The sequence below is a fragment of the Poecilia reticulata genome, chromosome 15, assembly GCF_904066995.2.
Source record: "Poecilia reticulata chromosome 15, P_reticulata-male-v2, whole genome shotgun sequence".
Taxonomy (NCBI): Eukaryota; Metazoa; Chordata; class Actinopteri; order Cyprinodontiformes; family Poeciliidae; genus Poecilia; species Poecilia reticulata.
The window spans coordinates 21341252-21365171 of record NC_088844.1 but is presented as its reverse complement, the minus strand read 5'-3'; the positions used below and the strand labels follow the sequence as shown (position 1 = coordinate 21365171).

Here is a 23920-nt window from a genome sequence, read left to right as displayed (position 1 = left end):
ACTGGTTTTAGTTAGCGACTGTTGTCCCACCGGCATACAGACTGACTCAGCCGCGGTGGCGGAGCAATGTTTATGTGTACTAACAGCTAAAAATATAGTTTCACTTTCTAATTTTGTTTAGTTTGCTTCAGTTTTTGTCGCTGACACTCGTTGGACTTGCCTGATAGTCAAACGAGTCAAAAGAGTTGCCTGATAGTCTCAACCTGTTCTCGAAGAGCTAAGTCGCTAGCTTCTGCTTGGAAACAGTGGGCAGTTTTTCTCACTGCTGCGCATTATTAGAAAGTAAGTTGTTTTTATTATATATATAGATATATATCAGTGACCACTGTAATTTTTAGGATGTGTTCTCTGATAGAGACGATTTTTTTTTCAGCTCTGTCTGGTAAATAACTTTTTCGGTGCTGTCAGAACAATATCGGCGTAAAGCCATCTCTTTACCATTAGCGTTAGGCTAACATATGAACAAATTGTTCCTCTCTATCTGCTCAAATTATGTTTTAAGGTATAAATAAACACATCCCTATATAAATAGATGTAATATGACTACAAATTAAATACTTGTGTTAGTATTACCTCCGGATTACATGACCCATGGATTCGCCAGCCTAACGCAATCGGATATTTGTTGCTAATTAAATTTTAATAGCGATTTAAAGGCTAACTTGCTGTAACGATTAAATGATTTTAAAAAAGTTTAGAAGGGTTCAGAGATCGTCATGCATGAACGCAACAACCTAAGCAAGAATTGTGGTCTATCTCAACAGCAGTAGGAAAAAAGGGCGACGTTTAAACACGTCTTCGTATACTATTGTCTTTTTCCAGCTATCTTGCAAGTGGTCTGTTAGCCTCTGTTGGATTTACTGACCTGGGTTTCATCATGGACGGATGACTAGTTGGAGCTTGACTGAGATAATTAATCTCCGAGTTATCCCCTACATATTGAGAGCCTATAAGAGATGCATGTGAGCTGTTTGAATACATGAGCCATAGTGCACTATATAAACAGTGTCGGTATTTGTTTAAAACTTTCCAGAAGCATCAGTCTTTCATAATGGATTACCTGATTAACTGGATTGAATCGTACATTTGTCCCCCAGTGGGGGAAAGCATCAAAGATAATATTAAATAAATAGAATTATAAGTGTGCAATAGAAAAATATATCCTAAATTTTACAAGTAAATTCTGTTTTGATGATATGTTCTTTTTTTTTTTTTTTTTTCCAGTTGTGCATTAAAATGCAGAAGACTACCAATTGAAATTTGTTGATTCACTGCTTACAGAGTGATATATTTTCAAGTGTTTTTTTCTCTGTACTTTGAGCATGTAAGCTCATGAAAACCCACAATTGAGCTTCTCAGAAAATGAGAATTTACACAAGAAGTGATAAAATTGTATTTTATTTTTATCTGAAGTAGGTAGTGAACATTCATTCTGGCAAATCTTTTACATTGTTACAGCTATTGTTATGAACTTGTGTGTGGTATTTTGCTTTTTTAGCTCTGTTGGTGATCAGGGTACATAATTGGGTTTTTAGTACTAAGCAAAATCATTTGGAATACTCATTTAATTCATTGTTAATTATTTCATTTTTTGTTCAAGGAGCATTAGTTTCAAAATTTGCTTATATCAGCTAAATGTTTTTTCCCTGAGATCATGAACAATGTTAGCCGTTGATTGAGCACGTGTTTGTTCTTTAACGTTTGAGCAGCTATTTCTGATTTAGCTCATTTCTGATCATTTCTTGGCCTCTAATTTTTGTTGAACATAAGATACACCAACTGTAAAAGTAAAAAAAAAAAAAAGGACAAGCTTTCAGCGGTTATTTGATGGAGATATTTTTGTAGTGAATATAAAATGAAACCAGTAGAAGATTTTTGTGCATTATTCATTATTTTATGTCATGTATTGATGATTTTTTATTTTTTGCTAAACTCAAAACAAAGAGAATCAATGAACACACTGTCTTAAGCAATTACTAAAGGGCACAAAACATTTTTTTTCTGTTTCACCTGCTGATGGCTCTGTATTAGATTAAATCATTGAAAATCTGTGAAACCTTCTGGCTAATTTAATTGGTTTGTCACTTTTCTTCAGCTTTAATTTGCTTGCAACATGACATGAAACTTATTAGTGTGTTCACTCTGTAGTTAAATCTACCAATAATGTTAATATTAAGTATTATTTCATTAATTCCTACTGTAAGAAGTATTAATTAAATGTACCACTAATGTTTAAAGTTTCCCTTAACTTTATTAAACTTTTTCCATGTTTGCAGTTAATCTCTTTTGCATAACTCTTTGACATTATGTAACGTCTAACATATACAGAAGGTTTGTTGATTGAATCTCAGGGCGCTGACAGTGATTTACCAACCAGGCTAATATTAGCATATAGTCTTGGAGATTTTAATTAAAGTTAATCATTCTATTTAATAATGTTTGCAATTATGAAACCATGTCAATTACAGAGAATACGTTACTTTTATGGTGGACATGTTTGGTTTACACAAGCCAGATGACTTTCTAATAAGGTGTGCATTTATTTTATTCACAATTTCACATCCTAAAGTTTAGTACCAAAGCAGATGAAGAAAGCTAAAAATAGTAGGTAAAAAAATGTAGTATCTGCAATGTCAAAGCATTAATTTCCCTTCAGGGATGCAAAGATGTGTAGTTTAAAGAAATGACACATATTTTACCACTGGAAGGATATTTTAATTGGTATTTTATGTGCTAAAATATAAGTTGACATGCTGGAAAAAATTATTGAAGAAAAAAGTTGAACAGCTAGTCTTTTAAATTTCTCTCCCAAGTGTTTTTTTCAGGTATTTATCCTCGTTCCTCTTGGTTTATAATCCTATAAATAAGTTTGCACTAGAAAGTTAGTGTGATGGTGCTTGGATTGTTGGTGGTTTCAATGCATGAAACAAGGCTTGGTCAAATAGTTTCCTTATGACTTTATCAAACAGAGACTCACTCAGTAATGGAAAACACAATAGATAAAAATCTCTTGGTGATTTTCCTAGAACCGTCAGAAAACCACCAGAAATGAATGTAAGAAGTTGGTTCACATAAACTCACGTAGACGGATTATATTTTTATTGGAGCCTTTGATCACACAATAAAGTTAAGCATTTCTTTCAAATGTTCTGCTTTTGTGGTTTTGGGCAAGAGGAGCTTGGCACACACTAGTAACCTAAAGTCGCAAATATAAAGAAGTACTTGAAGGAAATGAAACTGCAAGTCCAGCTTCTATGACAGGACATAACCCCGAGCTCGTGCCGTGAGCCATCATGCGCTACTCAGCACGCCTTTTTAACTCCAATGCCTGTTTCTGCTGTACTTGATGTTAAACATCTGTGTCAGATCTTTATCCGAATAGAGATGTTTAACTAGAACATAAAACTGCTGAATTGATGTGTAATTTGTACACATATATTAACTTCATTGAACCATTTCTCTGAAATAAACTTGCTTGTGTGCTTGCAATGACCCTTTATTTTTACATTGAAGCAAAATTAAATCTTTGCAGATATACATTACAAACAGATTCATTTGTTCTTGAAAACATTGAAATTAAAAAAAAAAAAAAAAAAAACTTTTTCAGGTGCTTCACCATGTTGCAGGTCTTTAATCTGCAAAGCACCCATGACGGGCATCAGTGTGGGGGAAGACACAGCGGGGGCATGTTGTGTGCTGCTTGGGTTGAAACCGGTCCATTTGAACCCTGTAGTCTCTATCAGTTTATTGTTCGACTCTGGCTGTGGCTCTCCAGTGATATCACAGCATTCCAGGGAGAAGATAAATGAGTTAGTGTTAGGGCAGATGAGTAGCATTGTGGATTCGGCTGATAGTAGTGGGCAGAAAGGCACAAGTCGAGCTGTGCAACTGCGAAACGGGTAGAAAGCCATTACTTCCTGAAGCCTTCGGACAATATCTTTGAACGTTTTTCAGTTCAAAGCCTTTAACTTTAAACCATTAAATCAGTTAAGTATTTTCCATAAGGTTCAAAAATGGAAATACACTTTTTTTAGTAGCTAAACGGGAAATTTGCTCCTAACCTTAAATCGCCAGTTGTGTTGATTTCCTGAACATGGAGGTTAGTGTTGGAAAGTCTCACGTAAACTTAGATCCATTACAGTGTTTTGAAGTGCATTGTGCATTATTTATGCTGTGTGCCTGCTCAGGGGACATGCTACTTCTGTTTTACTGCTAGACTGAAATTGAGGATTTCTAAAACAAAAATGCAAATCATTTAGACTCTAGCTTTGTTGTCGGGTGCATTTCAGATATAATCCTCTTATACTCTCGCTATCTATTCAGGATATCATTATGAACCTATTTGCATTTTAATAAACTTTTAAAAATATATTCTATTTTTGTTAATATATTTTGTTAAAATATATTTGGGTTTTTTGTTATTATTTTATATTTGACACAAATCTACCTATAAGACTAGTGCTGGAAATTAGTCACCTAGTTATGGTCTCTTTTATTTACATGTCAATGTTCTTAAAAATGTTTTGTCCAATTGAAAAGAAACAACTCGGACTGTGTTGGTGTCCAAATACTCTGCTGAAACTAGTCCTTTATTGACGAGGGATGTGTCATCAAAAGGAAAGAACCTGGAGGAATATAAGGCCAACCCATAGCAGGCTTGTTCCAACAGGTTTCATCTGCTCAGGCTGACTTGTCAACTTCCCTACTTTCAAATCTGAACAAATTACAGGGGCTGGAAAGATACTGTTTATTTTTTGTGGGGAGAACCCACATCTCTTTAGTAATTTAAGAACTAGGCGGTGAATATAATCTTTTGTGTTTTTTCCCAAATCTACATTGTTGTATGTTAGACACAATTCAGGAATAAAAAATGTATTTCTCTAAAATAATTTTCTAAGTTTTGCTTATGTTATGCTTGTGGTCAAACAACGAGCATAACAACAGCTAAACATGTGACTGATGACAGCTAAGCATGGATTCGCATGCGATGGTCGCAGTATTACAGTGTTGGCTAAAAACCGGCATGCAGCTGGAGGAAAATTTGGTCACTTCTGCTCTTTCTCTCAGATCTCATTTAAAGCACTTCAAACCGAAGCAGGGTTGTTGTTAAAATTTCTTAACTTTTTAAATTAATGCACCTTGATACTGATGACATAAAGATCTGAGTAGAAAACCATTTCTCGTGTGTGATCCAATATATTCTGATTTACCTTTTCCATTTCTAACTAATCGTGATGCAAAAATGGGAAGAACATATCTTTACTGCAACATTAATACTGACTTAACATTAATTAAGTCAGTATTGTGAAAATGTGTTTCTCCTTCGCAGGGTGTCAGCATGCTGCAGTAATTGAATTACAGATCGATGAAGATCACAATGGGCTCCTCTTTGGGGCCTCAGTGTAACAATGGGAACTGCTCGACCAACAGCTCCAAAGAATTCTGCTACTCGGGCCGAATTCGCAGCACCGTACTCCAAGGATTACCGTTTGGTGGTGTCCCTACTGTCCTTGCCCTTGACTTTATGTGCTTTTTGGTGAGTATTTATGTCATTCATTGGAGGAGCCCAAAACATTTGCGCAGCGTTCAGAAACTTGCCCTTGCGATGACTTACAGCTACTTGAACCTTTCCTTATTAAAATGAGATACTTCCAGGAAAGTGTTTTGAAATGATGGGCTTTGTGAAGCTGTTGTGTAATTTTTATGTTGTTGGTTTCGGTAGTGTAAATGAAGGCAGTGAAGGTGCTAACAAGCGCTGTTTGTTGTGTCCCTGTAGCTGCTGCTGTTCGTGTTTTCTGTGTTGAGGAAGCGAGCATGGGACTATGGGCGCCTCGCCCTGGTGACTGACGCTGACAGGTAATGAAACACGTGCCAAGGTTCCTGGAATAACTTGTTCCAAACAATGGGAAATGTAGAATTATCGTCACTACTCGTTGGAGTATTCATAGCGCGTGTTTTGTGAACACAATTACATAACTAATTATCAATGTATAAAAAGCAGATGCATTTTCCTGGGGTCGGGGGAGTTTCAGGATTTTTAAAAGGAAATTCAATTGTTTTGTTTTTTTTCTTTTAATTTTTATTAATATATTTGCATTGTAGTTCCTTTTGTTTGAAGCTGTTGTGATATCCATGGGTAGTTTGTTTTGTTGATCTAATCCATGCAAAAATTTTACTCCTGCTGCATTTTACTGTAATAATAACATAAGCATTTTACCTCAACAGAGGTTTATTAAAGAATCCTGGATTACATCATATACAGAATACCAAATTCTTTAACACTTCCTGAACATTTTATGTTTTGAATAGAATTTATCCTGTGGCGTTTTCACATAAAAAAAAAAAAAAAGGCTGATGCTACCATGATTGTGTTGCATACAGAAATGAATGCAACATTACATTTTGTTGCTTGAACTGAACTGTAATAAATCACTTGGCAGATATAAACATAAAATTCATTTGGAAACGCATGTGAAGGGACTTTTATTGAGTTCATTTCCCAGGTATAGTGCTCACAAATATTAAAATGACTTTTGCAATAGCAAAGAAAACCACCAATATGCTTCAGTCATGGGGCTATGCATTAGCTAGCCTTTACTTATCAGTTATGGATTTGACACTCATTGTGTGAGTCACAGCCACATTCTTTGGCACCCCTGGTAAAGATTTGTTGGAAGTTAAAGCAATCTCACACTGGGAATTTTTGAAAAACAACCTCTAATATAAGAGCGTTTATTCAATATTTCTCTATAAAGAAATAGATTTTTAAGCCACAGTTGATCAGTTATTGGATTTCCTGCTGCTTAGCATACAGAGAGAATTATCTTTTACCATTCTTGTTTAAACAATGTATCTATATTGTCCAGAGTCGAGCTCCTTTCTTATGCACTCTTCTCTTGAGCACACCTCACAGGTTATCTATAAGTTTTAGGACTGAAGGTTATGATGAGTATAGAAAGTTCATTTTGAGATGAAAACACTTCTGTTTTGATTTGTCTGCATGTTGAGATCATTATCCTGTAAGTTGACTTGTTTTCAGTTTTACAGAGTAGGGCGGCAGGTTTTTTGTTGTTGTTGTTTTATTTTTTACTTTATGTCCCAATGTTTCCAAAAGTGCAAGATAATCTGATCTCTAACCAGGTTTTTTTGGGCTTTTTAGAGAAGTAACACACATATCCTCCACTGTGCTTAACAGAAGGGATGGTAGTGATTTTGCTGATATTTGCGCTTTATTTAACATCTGACAGACATTCAGCGCTGCTGAAAAGTTCAACTTTAGTCATGTCAGATCAAAGTGCATGGTTTCAGTTAAAGACTCCGTAGAGTTCAGTAAACGCTGCATGTTTACATTTGTGATGGTATGATATAAAAGGGTTTTTGTTGTCACTGTAAAACAACTACTTACCATAGAAACAGGGGTTGCTTTGCAGAAAACCCCAAAATACTAAAAAGTTTCTGAAAAGTGACTAACTTAAAAGTGTTTCTTTTGAAAAACGTTTATTGAATGTGCCAATAGTTCTCCCATTTGAGACCTCTTATTTAAATCTCTAAAGAAGGGATTTTTCTAGATTAAATCTACATAATTGTTGGAATTTCTTCGAGTTTCTGCACCGTTGCAGTGTTGTTTATTGCCCAACAAACTGAACACTGCACAATGATTTTTCCCTTTGGATCTTCCCCATGGCAGCAATTCCCTCCGCCCCCTCTGTCTTTCTCATTGCTGAATCATGATCGCTGGTCCTTCATGAAGCCTGTGACTTCTGCAGTGCTCTAAATATTTGGTAGCCTAGCCACTCATCAACTGATTTGTTTCAAAGTAAACAAACTATAGCTGTGAAAATCCCCTTAGAAATTAAACTGATAGATGTCAGAGACGACTTTGATTTTTAGTCTTTGCATGTATTTCTTTAGATTCGGCAAGAATTTGTTGCTTTTTTGAGGTCGTGCAATTTCATGTGGCCAGATAGGACTGAGAATTTAAGTGATTTCTTGATTCTACATGTCAAGCAATAATTATGGTGGCTGTGACTGATGCAATAGGTATCAAATAAAATGCTTATGATTAAATGTGAGCTGAAAACAAGCAAAGGTGTGGCTGATGTGAATAAGCTAATAAAAGATTTAACTTAACCTTTTTTTCACAGGGAAAGGTTAATTTATTTTTTTTAGTTTGCTCTTCTTCCTTTAAAAAATTAAATAATTATTTAAAAATTACTTTTTGCATTTACTCAACAAGTGAGCTCTACCACACATTTTTAGATCTTCAAGGCTCATCAATACAGGTTTAAATGCAAAGCACATTTTATTATTAACATTTAGGAACTTAACCCATGTTTCATTCGAGACTAAGAAATGAAAATAGTTGGGTAACTTCCAGGTTCTGAGTCGCCCAAAGCTCAGAGGTGTTCCACTACCTCACAATGAGGGGAAAAAGACAGTCAGGCGGACCTCGGACAGAGTCCTTGACACAGTGCTCCATTACCCACGTTCCCCAGCTGTGATTGTGTTGCATCACAGCCACACTGTTTTTCCAGCTGCGTATGAGCAGGGAATGGGCCTGTAGCATGAAGGGAGGATGGGAGGAGGCGGCAGCACGGGAGGCTTTTATAACAGACAGGATATGGAGTTGTAGATTCACACAGCCTCCAAATATGTGGTGGAACTTTGTAACGTAAACAAGCAAAACTGTGGTAGACATTTGCATTATCACGGAACATGATTAACTTTGTAAGATAAAATAATTTGTATCATGTTGAACAGAGCCTTCACTGGTATACCTGTGGTGCAACATGGCTGCTGGATTTATCTCTTAAATGATCACCCCTCTTCTTTTTTGTTCCTTGTGGTTTTAAGTGAGCTTAATGCTTCTTGCTTTGTTTTGTATGTTTTTTTTTTTATCAGAACAAAAGAGAGGGATCAACGGTATAGTCGTCTGGATGATCGGGAATAGTATGTTCATCTCGCCGCATCGCAGAGCTCCTTACTGCCCTTTTCCTCTCTGTTGTTTTTGTCTCTTTTTCTGACCGAACTCGCCGCTCGTATCCATTCTGCTGAGGCTGTAGTGGGTTTTTTTTTTGTCCTGATGATTTCATTGTTTTTCTTCCTCTCTGATTCATTTCTCAGTACCAATCTGCTGGCAGTTCTTTCTCCATGTCACACTTGTGCTATTGGTGTCGGGTGTCCCTGTTCTGTCACTGTCCTAATCAGATCTGTGTGTGCTAATCTGTGTCTTGACCTCCTTTTATGAAGCTTGAAGTTCTTCTGTGTGAGCGTGCCGCATGAGCCACACAGACTGGACACTGACGGGGAGAGGTAATACTTCCCTGATGTGCAGCTGTATATAGACGGGTCTGGCCCTGTATGTGGTGGTTGTTCAGTGTCTAGGCTAGCAGAACTTAGATGAGTTATTTCTCCACACAGGAATGTTGGAGAGGAGGCCTCAGGCTCTCTCCTCATTCCTTTTCCTTAGAATTGTTAGAGCCTTCAGTGATCTCATACCTGAACGTAGGATTGATCTACTTCCAACAGAGTCATGGTGCTCTTCAACCTTTCCATCTGAATTTATATTGTACTGTTTCTCTTACCTCCCAGAGGGCGTGCTATCAAATTTATAAATGTTAAATAAGATCACATTGATTTATATTAAAGGATGCTGGAAGCTCTGGAGGAAACACTCAATAAACCTATTAGAGAAGCTTCTAATAGGTTTGTATACCAATTTGATTCAATTCTGCACTCTATAAATGTATTATAAAACTATAAAAGAGGAGGCTGCAATTTTTTCCTGACCTTACTGCTATAAGAACTCAGTACCCATTTATATGAGGAGTAGATGTGTTGTCATAGCGCAGGTGTGAGAGACCAGTGTCTCCATTCACTATTCGTTCATTTACGATGAGTTACAATGCATTAAGAAAATGACATCACACTGACCTTGCAAGCTTGAAACAAATGAGGTTTGCTATTTGGTTGGAAGACAACCACCTTTAGCAATTGCAAGCTGAAAACAACATAGTTTCACTGTGTTCAAACACAAAATTATATATTCACCAGTAGATATTTTAACTACACTATAAATGGCTTACTTTAAGTCTTCTTAACTCTGTTAAATCATTGATACTGAAGAGTGTTGCCAGGTTGGCAATATAGTGTATTTGCATAAAATTTTTGAAAATGACCTAATTCCAGTTATGGCTCCTTTCCTGGTATATCACTAAAGTTTATCTCTCGTTATGTCCTTCTGCGACTATTATCATTGAACCTTCAGTGCTTGTAAGTCCTTATTATTAACAACAATAACAAAGCATGTCAGCATGAAATGTGACTACAGAGGTTCCTCTCATGAATCCCTCTGGTAAAATTTCCTGTCTTGGTTGCAGGGCAAGTGTTTCTGAGCAGTTTTTTCATCTTTTCTTTACTATACTTTACTTTCTATGACACCACGCACTGAAACACAGCTGGTGTCACATATGTCACCTTTGTCTGTTTCTGTGCAGCAGCATGCAAATCTTGTGTGTTTCTGCTTGCAGCGTGAATTCCCCACTGCCAGAACCAAATGAACGCTATGCGCGCCTCACGTCCGTATCAAGCTCAATGGACATGGACCCGAGAGATACAGTAAGAAACCTGTAGTTATTACAGGATGAAATATGGGTGCATCTTAATGAAAAATGGATTATTTCCATAAAATAAAACTCATGTCAGTTTATTACACAGAATGATTATATTTCAAATCGTCGTTTCAGGTTATTTTTTGCTGAGCCAACAGTCAGAACAGCAGCATTAAGACGTTTCCACAGTCAGTGAATTCATTTCCCACCCGATCCGGTGCAAACATTAATAAAAGTACCAATACCTTTAATGATCACGATATGATTGTGTTGTACCTAAACCCCACAATGAATCTATTACCTTCAAGAGGAAGGTAAGAGGCTTCAAAACCAGCCATGCAAACAAGTCAAAGGCTGCTATTGAAGTGACTTGGGCTTCCTTAACAGCTCAGCAGAACCAGTCTGATCGGTACCATGCCACGCTGCATTTATGCAGATATTCATTCAAAAGGAGGCCTGACTAAGTTCTGTGTACATCCACTGTGTAGTGCATGGGCCAGCATTTCTGAGCTACAAAAAATCATTTTAATTGGTCTTTAATGGTATTTTAATTTTCAGAGAAACGATTTGTTTGAGTTTTCAAAAAGCTGCAAGCTGTAATCACCAAGGTTATAAATAAATGCTTAACATTAATCCCTCTGGGAGTCATGAATTTATTAGTATATATATATATATATAATTTTTTTTTTTACATTAAATTAAACAACACGCTTTTCAGTGATATTCTATTTTATTGAGCTGCACCTGAACTGTTCTTTCAAGCAGAACATAATGTCTTTTCCTGTAAACACTGATTCAACTCTCCTTTCTTAGGGCTTTTGCTCCTGGCTAACAGCCGTCTTCCGCATCAAGTGAGTCCACCTCCTCGCTGCTTGTCGCAGTAAAGCCGCTGTACCTCTGGCAAAGAACATTTCCTTCTGATCTGAATGGCTCTTATGTAACTGCTGCTGTTTCTCTTTTCTCTCTGAAGGGAAGAGGAAATAAGGGACAAGTGTGGTGAAGATGCAGTTCACTACTTGTCTTTTCAGCGGCACATCATCGGCCTGCTCGTAGTCGTGGGTGTGCTCTCTGTGGGCATAATCTTGCCTGTTAACTTCTCGGGGAACCTTTTGGGTGAGCTAATTGAAGTTTACTCATGCAAAAACTCAAACATGTTTTTTTTTTTTGTCTTGCATATTTTATGTTTTCAGTATGACAGAGTCCTATAACTCCTCTTTTTTTGTTTTCATTTCATTTTTATCATTTTGTTATGTTTGTATAAGAGGCTACATGTATTTTCCACATTTTGTGTAAATGCACACTGTACATAATTATGTAAATCTGTGACACCAGGTTGACATTTTGCAGCCATTAACTTTGAGTGTAAGCATTCCACATTCTATTTTGCTCTTGTGATTTTTCTTGTGACAGCAGTTATGTGCCGCTGCTTTTCCTCCTACTTCATGTTTTTAGTTCCACATTGCCATCAATTATTAATTTCTGCTCCAACCTGCAGATTAGCTGCTGCTCCTTCAGATTAGCTGTTGCCAGACGTTGGTCACTTCTGACCAGAGGGAAACGGTTCTCCAGTTCTTCATTTTCAAGTTCAGAACCGATAAACTGTTCAGAATCAGTGACTTAGCAATCGGCATTGGCAAATGAGGAGAGAACTGACTAGCTAACACTGGTTAGCTGGTCAGTTCTCTCTAGCTAATACTAGTCTCTAGACTAGTGTTAGCTAGAGATGCCCTTTTAAATTCGTTAATTTAAATGGGCATAAAACGACTTAACTAATTACGAATCGACTTTTATTCCTATTTAAGCTGCTGGTGAGCCACACCTGTGACCGTGAGGAAAATAGAAGTAGTAAATGTTGAAAGTGTAAAGCGGAATAAATGAGGTTTAACTTGCACTTGAGCTTCTTTCTTTCTTTCCTCCAACAGATGACACTGCCTATAGTTTTCCACGAACCACTATAGGAAATCTAGATACAGAGTGAGTCTTGCATAAACTGTCCCTTTGTATAGATATAAACTGTATTTTGTGGATTTACTTTAAGTCTTTATTTTGCTAATGTTTGATTTGTTTTGCTCTTTGTTTTTACAGGAACAAACTACTATGGCTACACACTACCTTTGCATTTCTCTACCTGCTGCTAACAGTGTATAGCATGAGGCGGCACACGTCAAAGATGCGCTACAAAGAGGACGATTTGGTATGGATTCTTAATTTTGGAGTGTTGTCACATGACATCAAGCAGTTGCATGTTGTTTGTAATTGCTTCTGTTTTTTTCCTCTTCCATGAAGGTGAAACGCACTTTATTTGTTAATGGCATCTCACAGTATGCAGAAGAGAGGGAGATAAAGCAACACTTTGAGTAAGTTGGGATGTTTTTGTGTGTGTTTTTTAATACCGTCACTTGCAAATGTATGTATGCTTTCTCATTTTGTCTCACCAGAAATTTAAACTTTACTGTATTTTGTTGGGACTTTATGTGCCAATCAATTTTTATTCATTTTTGTTGTTTGAAGCTTTTGGGGGAGTTCTTTTGCATATCCCTTACATCATATCCCAGTAAATACATTGAGGTCTGTGGTTGCAACATGAAAAAAAAAATATATATTTTTTTTTTGGATGAATTATGACTTAATTCATATCAAGCCCTGCTCGTGTTCAAGCTAAGCTACTATGTCGATGTGGAAGCAACACGGCGGTTGTCGGGTTAAGATGTATGACAGCCATGGCTTCCCCTGTTAAAACATCTGCGTTGTCCTCGTCCCTATGTCTGGGAGTGGACAATGCCAGGCCTATATGTGTAATTGTCTCTAATCGAAATCAGATGAGTAGAATTAGGCAAGTCATGTGTCATGTTTCTGTGAGGAGGTTGTTGTTCTTGTCCTACAAAACTGATCCTGTAAATTCAAATGCCTTTAGACGAATAAAAATATGCTGGTTAATGTATTAACAGATGTGGTGTTTTTATTTCTCCCCCGTTGCCTGTTCTGTTAGGCTTGCATACGAAAACTGCACCGTCTTGGACGCTCGTATCTGTTTCGATGTATCGAAGCTGATGTATCTCAGCTCTGAAAGGTACTGGATGAAGGATGTGCCTGTTTCCCCTCAACTGTTGTTTTAATTGTATTTGAGAATTATCTCATTCATTCTCTGACAGAAATAGATCCTTGTCTGTCTGACATGGCTATTTTTTTCTATTTATGTATTCAGGAAGAAGGCAGAGCGTAACAAGAAATTCTTTCTTGACCTGCAAGATAAGGAGCATGAGAAAACCATGATTAACCCCAAGCCTTGTGGACACCTTTGCTGTTGCATCATTAAAGGCTGCGAACAGGTGAGAAACTTGCATTTTTTGTGATATACTGGTTTGTTCCAGTGAGACTTCTCCTATGTATGCAAAGAGGTCAGTTATATATACAGTAAACAGAGTCATTGAAAGTGCTTTGCACTTTTACGACATATATTATTGGCTTTAAGCAAAAAAAGTGGGTATGCACCATATGCAATTCATAGGTGTGCTGTGCTACAAAAGGCGCCCAAAACAATGGCGTAAGAATTATTTCTAGTCGGGATTTTCTGTATTTAACAGCTTTGTGCATGTGTAAATGATGTGATCAATGTAGTAGGGAATAGGGCGAATGATAAGGACGTTTTAGGGATGAAAAAAGCTTTTCAAAGTGGTTAAAAAACAGTAGGTAAGTCATGTGAATCTATCAAGTCGAGGCTTGTGAATGTTCAGGTTAGTTTGAGTTAGTTGTAAAATGACACGGTTGTACTGCAACTGTGTACCGAGTTTATAATGTAAGCGATTACAGTAGGAAAAATTTTATTTTGTTGTAAAGACATTAATCATTTGTTTAACTAGATGGTGAATTATAAAACATTGTAGAAGGTGGCAGGGATACACTTGAGTTTAAATGTCTTCCCTCAGTATAACACTGCACTGCTGTTGTAATGCATCCAGCATCCACCTGGATGGACCACTAATTATATAATTTTAATTTAAAATTTAATGTTTTTATATGCATTCTATTTTAAAAAAAAGCATACTTAACACAAAGTTCATTTCATTCAGCTGTCAGGCTGGAGAGAAGGAAGAGAGGAAGAAGAGAGAAAGAATCAGGACAGACAGGGAGAGGAGCAGGTTGGTCTGATATAAGGCAGAAGTGTAGGAACAGCCAATGAATCCCATGTGATTTATTTAAAAATGCTTATTTTTAAAAGATGTATTGGAAATATCTGTAATTTGCTTAAAGCTATGCTTGTTTGACCATCTGACTTGGTACAGAAGGGATACAGGTTTGACCCAGTTAGCAGTGATCTCTGTTGAAAACAAAATTGGATTCAGTTTCATTTGATGCCATGTCTGCGATGACATGTGGAAGTTATTTGATTTGTTTTTTTTATGTTGCACAGTCGGATTTGGCACTTGGCCACGCCCACATGCTTTTGATCCACTAAAACCCTCCGTTAGCTGCGTAACAGTGTCTTCAGACTATACTGAGTGTTTGTTCTGAGTCATTTTGAAGGATGTTACTAAAAGCTGACGGAGTCGTTCTCTCACATGCCACTTCAGTACAACAGACAATATGGCCGACTTCCTGTTGCGTTTGGACCATGGCTCCAATGCCTTTTTTGTATGATCTAAGGAATAACACATGTGTGCTGGTTTGTATAATATCCAATCAGATCACATTTAATGTTTTTAGGAAGGTTCTGTGGAGGAATTATTCCATGTCTGCCAAATATTTGAGTAAAAATCTCTTTAGTCATTACTGTGACTGCCAAATCACTACCCATAATATTTCTGTATGAAAAAAACTTATTTGTATAGGTTTTATGTAATTTTCTAACTTGCTTTGAGGAACTGATTTTTTTTATTGTTAATCCATTACCATCAAATTTAACAGATATAAGCATTTCTCGATGTACAAAAAAATTCCTCTGATTTTAAAATGTAATTTTCTGAATTGAATGACTACTATAACTTTTTATATTTAAATTTACTGTGATGGACTTGGGTTTTCTTCCTTTAGGAAGAAGCTGTGAGTTATTATACCAAGCTGGAGGCGCAATTAAGGGATGAATACAGGAAAGAGAGAGAGAAAGTTAACAAGAAGCCTTTAGGAATGGCCTTCGTCACTTTTCAAAATGAGGCCACAACTGCCAAGTAAGTTCATATAGATAAGTGAAGACATGTTTGTTTGTCAATTGGCTTCTGTACTGCTGAAATGTGTTAGTCATTTTTGCTGCAATGTGTTGTTTGTGTGTTTGTTAGTTTTTTTTTTACTTTGGTTTGTTTTCAATCGCTGGATCTTTGTCTGTCAGAATTTTAAAGGACTTTAATGCTTGCAAGTGCCAAGGCTGCTACTGCCGTCGTGAACCCAAGAGCTCTCAGTTCAGCTCCAGGCTGCACACCTCTAACTGGACCGTCACTTACGCCCCCGATCCACAAAACGTCTACTGGTGAGAACAAACACTTTGTCACAGACGGAAAACAATAGCTGCATTTTGGCTGATGCGATTAGTTCACATTAACCTAAATGCCACGTTAGAACTTTTTGGGGGGAAATGTGTTGATAATGTGTTTTTTTTTTTTTTTTTTTTTTTTAACTAGTGTATTAGTTTTTTGGCCAGCTGTGTCCATCTCTGCAGGTTATCACACCATGTCTGTCTTACCGCTGTGTGACCCCTTTTCCCACAGGGAGCATCTGTCAGTGGGAGGGATCAAATGGTGGGTCCGCTGCTTCATCATCAACTGCGTCCTCTTCCTTCTCTTGTTCTTTCTGACCACCCCAGCCATCATCATCACCACCATGGACAAGTTTAACGTCACCAAACCAGTGGAGTACTTAAATGTAAGTATCCAAAGAGTAATTTAATTTGATTTCTTCCTTCCCCCAAGTCTGGAGAAAATAAATATTAAAAAAAGAGTCTCTAGGCTTTGTATCTTGGTCATCAGACAATTATCTTATTATTATACACTGTAACTGATTTAAGTTTGTCCACATGGCGGAAATGGTGAAATGCTGAAACCAAATCCTGCCACAGCTCTCCCCTGTTTCAGGAGTTTAGATTAAAAAAGAATAAGAAAATCCAACCATCCAACTTTTTTGTTCTACAAAAGTACACAATTTGTAAATGGAAATATTGTAGAAACACTGTTGCAATTTGCAAGCACTTTCAGGCATGGGAGTGTCTCAAGACATTTTTGAAACACGTTTACTCACATGCCTCAGATTTGTATCTATTTAACTGAGGGTATTGTAGTGACCTCTGACATTTGCAAGTTTTCCACTGTGCTGTAAAACATGGCAGATAAGAATTTTTTTACATACAAAAAAATAACAAATATAGTAATTATTTTTATATTAGACTCCACAACCTCTCTCATGAGAATGTGAATAATATTTTTTAATGAATAGTAACTATAAAAAGAAAGTGAATGGCTTCAATTAGATATCTATGTCACTTTTAAAAAGTTTCTACGATTAACTGCTTTTTCCAATATCTAAAATAAAAATTAAGTACAGTTTTTATCAGTAGGGACCTTTTTTTTACCTTAGTTTATTTTCATATGTAACTTACCATATATTATCACAAATACAAAAAAAAATATCCTTTTTGTATTGACCTTCAGGTTATCTTAGATTAGAGTTTTAATCCGGATCCATGGTTTTTTTTGTTTGTTTTGTTTTGTTGTTTTTTTATATTTGATCTGGCTTAAACCCAACAGGTAAATGTCAGTCAAATAGATTTAAATACTAACGCCTCTCATGTCTTTCTGATCCCAGAACCCCATCGTAACCCAGTTCTTCCCCACCCTCCTGCTGTGGTCTTTCTCTGCTTTGCTTCCCACCATTGTCTACTACTCCGCTTTCTTCGAAGCCCACTGGACCCGGTATGTTTATTATTCACTACTTTCAATTCTTCTGTTTTCTTATGCATTTGAGTTTTCGGAGCATCATGTTTTAATGTGTGTGAATGGTTTATGTTGTTGTACAGGTCAGGAGAGAACAGAACCACAATGCACAAATGCTACACTTTCTTGATCTTTATGGTCCTGTTGCTGCCCTCCCTTGGACTCAGCAGGTGTTACATGTTTTATTTTTTGCTTTGTAGCAAATTATGTAAAATAAGGAAATTATTTTGTAAACTTTTTTTTTTTATATTTTTGAGCTAATGACTTTCATTCATTTTTGCAGTTTGGATGTTTTCTTCCGCTGGCTATTTGACAAAAGTTTCTTGGATGAAGCTACAGTGAGGTTTGAGTAAGTACGGTGGGCTTGGATTTTTTTTTAAATTTTTTTTTATGCTGGTTTTGATTTTTTTTTTTTAAGTAAAAACTTGCATACAAGACTTCATCATACCCAAGCTTAGTGCGATGTGGAAAATCAGTGGGATTGTTGTGATGCCAACTTTACAACAGAGGGTTAAGGTACCACTGAGGAGTAAAGTTCTGCCAAAAAACTCAAGTGTTCTAACGTCACATATATCCTTAAAAAACTGCGGATGTACCCGTTTGATTAATAGTAAGTTTGGAGAAAACATAAATACTTTTCTGCATAGTTAAAGGCATAAATGGTAAGACTATTTGAAGGGATGTGTGTTAGACTGACATGGTGTTCAAGAAGTGTCATTTGGTAAATAATGACACTTAATGCAAAGTTAAACATTTTAATGGGCTTTTAATGCATGTACAAGTTTGACTTTACTTTAAAAGTGTCATTATTTACCAAATTAAGCAAAGTTAACACTTTTAATGTCTACAATGACTAAATACAAGACAATAAGACAAATAAAGCTTGTACAGTGTTAAGAGCTTCACTGGTCAAATGAGACACAGTCAGGATGCTGATTGAGGAGTTTTTGCCTGAAGTTCTCACACCTGTGTTTAAATGCCAATCATCTATTTTGAATGTTGAAATTTTGACTTCTCTGAGACTTTTAAAGTTAGACTTCCAGCATCAGGAGTTGTTTTTGTTTAATGTCTAACTTGAAACTGGAGCTACCACTATTAATTAAACCGTTTGATGATATGAACTTCAATAATCCTTCATCAATATTTCTAAGTTTTGTCCTTTTTCTCTTGGGATTTTTATAGGTGTGTGTTCCTCCCTGACAATGGAGCCTTCTTTGTGAACTACGTCATTGCGTCTGCATTCATTGGTAATGCTAACGACCTGTTGAGGATCCCCGGCTTACTGATGTACATGATCCGCCTGTCCCTGGCCCGCTCCGCAGCCGAGAGGAGGAACGTCAAGAAGGTCAGTCATCAGCCTACAAATCCAAACAAGGCACATTGAAAATAAGTTTTTACACAATCTGTTTTGTTTTGTTTTATTTTTTTTTTTACAAAAAGTTAGATGTAAAAGAAAAAAGTAAGAAAATTGTTTTTTTTTTTTTTGCTTGCTTGTTTGTTTTTTTTAGCACCAAGCTTATGAGTTCCAGTTTGGGGCAGCTTACGCCTGGATGATGTGTGTCTTCACTGTGGTTATGACCTACAGCATCACCTGCCCAATCATCGTCCCGTTTGGTGAGTCGTACTGTTTGAACTCTGTGCACTGCTCGCTCCGTCTCGTTTTCATATCGACAGAGCGCGCTGATCGAGTGGCTGCAGGTTAGGCATGCAGAGGCCAGGCCACATGCAGGGGTTCTGTTCTGTGTCCAGAGGCTTATCTACAGGACTAATTGGATTAGTTCTGCTGATTTCCTTGTCTTTCTTTCTGTGCAGGGCTGATGTACATGCTGCTGAAACACCTAGCAGATAGGTACAACATGTACTATGCCTATCTGCCGACAAAACTGGACAAGAAGATCCATTATGGAGCTGTTAACCAGGTGGTGGCGGCTCCTATCCTCTGCCTCTTTTGGCTTTTGTTCTTTTCCACAGTTCGCTCCGGTAAGAGGACAGCTCCCTCTGCTGGTCACGTAATTGTGGGCAGATATTTTATGATGCCCTTTTTCAAACCTATAAATGAGTGAGAACCCATTAAATGTAGGTTGTCTCTCTTCTCTTCAGGGTTTACTGCTTCAACATCCATGTTTACTTTTGTGGTTCTGATCATCACAATCGTCATTTGCCTTTCTCACGTCTGCTTTGGGCATTTTAAATACTTAAGTGCTCACAACTACAAGGTTATTTTATGTTTTCATACTTATTATGATTATGTATGCACCTACTACTTTTGGTAAGTGTCTTTTTTTTTTTCTGCCTCAGATTGACCTGGAAGTGGACGGTATGGAGGACGGACGTTCAGCAAGCCCTTCATCTGCCGGCAAGACAACGGTAGAAACTAATTCTTGTTCCTTAATCTCAAACAAACAGGTTTCCAAAGAAGGCACAGTTGTAGGTTGAAACTACAACCTACAACTTGTGACGCAAATTATTTCAATTCTTACACTTTGGCAATAAAACCTAAGAAAGTTAAATACAGAAGACAGTGAGAAACTACATAAATTGAAACGGATGTAATTAATGAAACACATCAGATTTATCTTTTCTGATGGTTATGTAGCAAGTTTTCTCATAGACTGTTGAACGCTGGGATCAAGTTTGCAGTTGGTCTCAAAGTGGCAAATGAAGCACACAGTTCTTCTGTTTGTTTGCTTTTGAGAGGCGTTTTAAATATTAAGTAATTAACGTAATTAACACTTTTGTGTTGTGTTTTTCCACAGCAAACATACATATGTCAAGTACTTCAAGATCCCTCGTCGGAGGAGGCCGGATCAGGCAACGGAGAGGACGACGGGCAGGGGTCCTCGCAGGATGAGGAAATGATCCAGGCTGGAAACAACCTGACCGGCGACTTCCAGTCCGGGGAGGCCAGTCTCATTGAGAACGAGGTGCGGCAGTGAGGCAGTCCTGGACACGAAGACTAACGTCAAACGAAACTTGATGAGTGCACTAAATGTGTGACGTTAACATGGAAGTGAACCAGCAGTTCACCAAAGCATCTCAGCCTCCATCAAGGGACCTTCCCCCGACTAACATATAAGCACACCGTCTACTAAGGATTCAATGGTTGTTTCTCAAGGACGTCTTCTTCATCAGGTCTCGTAAAAGAAACATCGAGTGGGAATCTACTTCGACGAGGCAAGAGTGGAAAAGACAAGGCTCTACCCAAACACTGCATATCGACAAATGGAAGAAGATGCTGATGCACAAATGAGGAGTTTTTGCCTTTTTTTTTGTGAAGGGAGAGAAGTTCTCTGTATTTCCTTAACTTTATTGTACTTGAATGTTAGAACCGGGGAGCTCAGGTTTCTCTGAGGTACTGCATTATCGTATGCAAATTCAAAGGATGGAGCAACTGTTTTTTTTGTTTTGTTTTTTTTTTTTTCTCGTAACGCTTCATCGGTGTGTCTAACTGTCAGCTTTAGATGCTTCCCATGAATTAGCAGATTATTAATGTCGGCCTAATTGGAGCTTTAGCGACGGATTTAAAATGGTTCTTCCTATTCCATAGGAGCCTTTAAAGATAGAAAAAAAAATGCTACTAACACTCCTGGAGGCTTTGACACTACATCTATATGACTCTGGATTTGTAAGGTAGCCTTTTGTTTGACCTGGTATTTATTGTAAGCATGATATTTTTAAATTCTGTCCAGCCTGATGCTACTTTGAACTGTGGAATACGGTATTTAATTCATTGGTAGCACACTACACTGGCCCAATGCCCAGCCTCTGGCCCTTTGTAGGGACTGCTGCTCCTGATGTTGCCCTCCCTGTTCCAGAATAGGGCAGGGTTCCTTGCACAGCTGCTGCAGCAGAAACTGGAGGCTGAGAATCTGTTGCTCAGAGGAGGCCTTTTCAGACGACACTATGACTAGTTCTTTATGCATCGTTTTTGTTTAAATCTTCTCGTTAATGTTTACAGCTTTATGTAGAGGTTAGAGGATAGGCATCGAATTTAGACGGCTGCTTAAAGTTTTATGATTTGGTTAAATTGATTTCTCACCCCATCCCTCTTTACTAACTTTTTATTTACACACTTTGTGACGTACAGTAGCAGTCAGACGTTTATCCAACACGTCATCGGAGTGAAGCAGACGATGTGGTCGTACGACAAGCAAATTCAGCAAAAGTGTTTAAACAAAGCTAACTAGGTGTGCAAGTTTGTGGGTTTAGACAAATTTCAAAACATGTCCCTAAAGCAAGATGTAGCAAAACCTCAGTTTTTGTTGTCATGAACAAATTTCTGATGGATTTTTCTTGTCTCAGTATTTGCCCACTCTTCATATCAGAAACAGTTGAGTTCATATAAGCTGGCTTGGCTTTCTTTCATGAGGTCTTTGCGCCGTTACAGAAGCTTAATTTCCTGCTGCGTCGATTCCATGAATGTTTGGGAACTTTGCCCTGTTGAGACTCCTGAATATGCGTCAAGCTGTTAATTTGAGGTGAAGTTGAAGAGTTTAGAGGTAGCCTTCTTCATATTTCACACAATCAGCCTCTTAGACTGGCAGGGAATCGGTCTCTTGGCATGACGCACGACAGTTGGTACATTGTCATCGTGATCAGATTTCAGTTCAGATTGGAGCAGGAGCTTTTTATCTTGATACCTTCCAGTTTTATATTCCTGAGCCTTGTTGGCTCCTGAACATCGTTAACAAGTCCAGGTGGTTGAAACTTGGACTTCATTAGCTTCATCAACGATCCTTTACACTCATCAAAACTGGTCTTGTAATGGATAAAGCTTAAATCATTACGCTTCTGGAATGGTACTGACCTCAACTCTAATGAACATAAAGAAAAACAAATCCTTGGTAATTCAAACTTGTTCTCCCAATTCTTATTTTTGAAACTTCCTTGGAGTTATTTGTCGTTTAATCAATTCCCTCTAGAATAAAATAGACTCATGCATAAAAAAAAATAAAAAAAACTCAACCTAAAAGCATTCACGCCAATGATAATTGTTTGTGAACAACTGACTCATACTGTATGTTGGAAATGTTAATTTCATATAGTATTTGAGTTCTGTTACAAGTTCTCATCGTACCTAAAGCAGTAGGCACAGAGGTCAGCAGTTTTTCCAATAACATGTCAGGTCTTGGCTGCAATAGTTAAGCGCTCACATTATAGATGCTCCGATGAAGAAGTTTTACATCTTTGTACCACTTTATAAAGAAAAAATTTAACTATAAAAGAAGAAGGATGTCTCCGTACGTATCATCCAGATTAATTTAACATATTCATAATCTGCTTCTCTGAAGTATCTTCTCTCTCACTAACCAAATGCTAACATGTCATAACAAATAATTTTAAAAAAATCTGGTGCCCATGCAGTTTCTCAGGATCTTTTGAAATTTTACTTTAATTTTATTTTTATTTTTTAAAACACACCATGACTTGCCCTATTAACCTTCAAGGAAACCATTGGTAAATAATGCAAAAACAACAACAACAACAACCACTAGTCAGTCACTGTTGGGTGGAATGCACTAATCTTTTTCTCACTGATATGACTGACAAAGAGTAGCACGTGGGAACTGCAACAGGCCAAAACGGCCTCCGTTTGGTTTGATGGCACCATTCGTTGACGCATCACGGTTCGAGTAAGACTGTTGACCTGACACTACTGTATCTATCTGCTGCTTCTCTTGTCATGATAAGGTGACTTGCTTTATACCTCTTTTATACATGTGAGATGACTGCAAATCTCTGAATGTGTCCAGTCAGGATAACAAACACTGTCACACTGTGAGGGAGATGTGTGTGTGCTTTTTTTAGCGCCGAATGTAGTCTTTGTTCGATAAATAAAACGTTACTAATGAATCTCTGAAAGAACTGCTTCCCTGCTAATCAGGAATTGAACATTTTATACTGTAGCTACTCATCTATGTCTAGTTGTTTGTCTTCGCATTTCATTGGATTCTTAAAGCCGATTGTTTGTTTCATTTGTACTCATTTAGTTCTGTTTAAATCACTGGAATAACTGGAAAGAGAGGTTTTGTTTTCATCAACAGCCAGCAGATCATCATAATGTCTCCACTATATATTTAGAAAAACTGCTAAAACGTGTGTGTGCACTAAATATATTTAAATGTCTGTTTTGTAGATTAATGTTACATGTTAAAGTAACGGCAGATTTCAGCCTTTAACTCTGTCATTGTCTCCATTGACCCATGCAGATATTTGTTGTATGCATCTGTTCTGCCATGGAGATGTCTCATCAATAAATCTGCATCTAATCAACTTTGGCTGTCAGTCTCAGTTCATCTCTCACTTGTAATGTTTTAAGAATGGAGGTTTATGGTGAATAAAGCCTGAATTTCACTAAATTTGCACTCCAGGCTTTTAGAACTACTATACTGT

General features: G+C 37.3%; 1 protein-coding gene across 3 annotated transcripts; it reads left to right on the top strand.

Annotated features, from left to right (window-relative positions):
- The first annotated feature begins 23 nt into the window (after positions 1 to 23).
- Positions 24 to 23800, top strand: LOC103477210 (mechanosensitive cation channel TMEM63B). 3 transcript variants are annotated; one of them, XM_008430171.3, is made up of 24 exons: positions 24 to 282; positions 5330 to 5536; positions 5777 to 5856; positions 9250 to 9312; positions 10530 to 10617; positions 11424 to 11461; positions 11581 to 11723; positions 12533 to 12584; positions 12696 to 12804; positions 12897 to 12967; positions 13600 to 13680; positions 13816 to 13939; positions 15642 to 15775; positions 15934 to 16071; positions 16310 to 16463; positions 17400 to 17506; positions 17611 to 17697; positions 17811 to 17876; positions 18710 to 18872; positions 19036 to 19141; positions 19340 to 19507; positions 19628 to 19743; positions 19826 to 19894; positions 20284 to 23800. In XM_008430171.3, the coding sequence occupies exons 2-24, from the start codon at positions 5366 to 5368 to the stop codon at positions 20461 to 20463; spliced, it is 2508 nt and encodes an 835-aa protein (XP_008428393.1). In that variant the 5' UTR covers positions 24 to 282; positions 5330 to 5365; the 3' UTR covers positions 20464 to 23800. The 3 variants fall into 3 exon arrangements, with proteins under 3 accessions (XP_008428393.1, XP_008428394.1, XP_008428395.1); XM_008430172.3 differs by lacking the exon at positions 9250 to 9312 and adding an exon at positions 8902 to 8949; XM_008430173.3 differs by lacking the exon at positions 9250 to 9312.
- Positions 23801 to 23920: the final 120 nt, after the last annotated feature.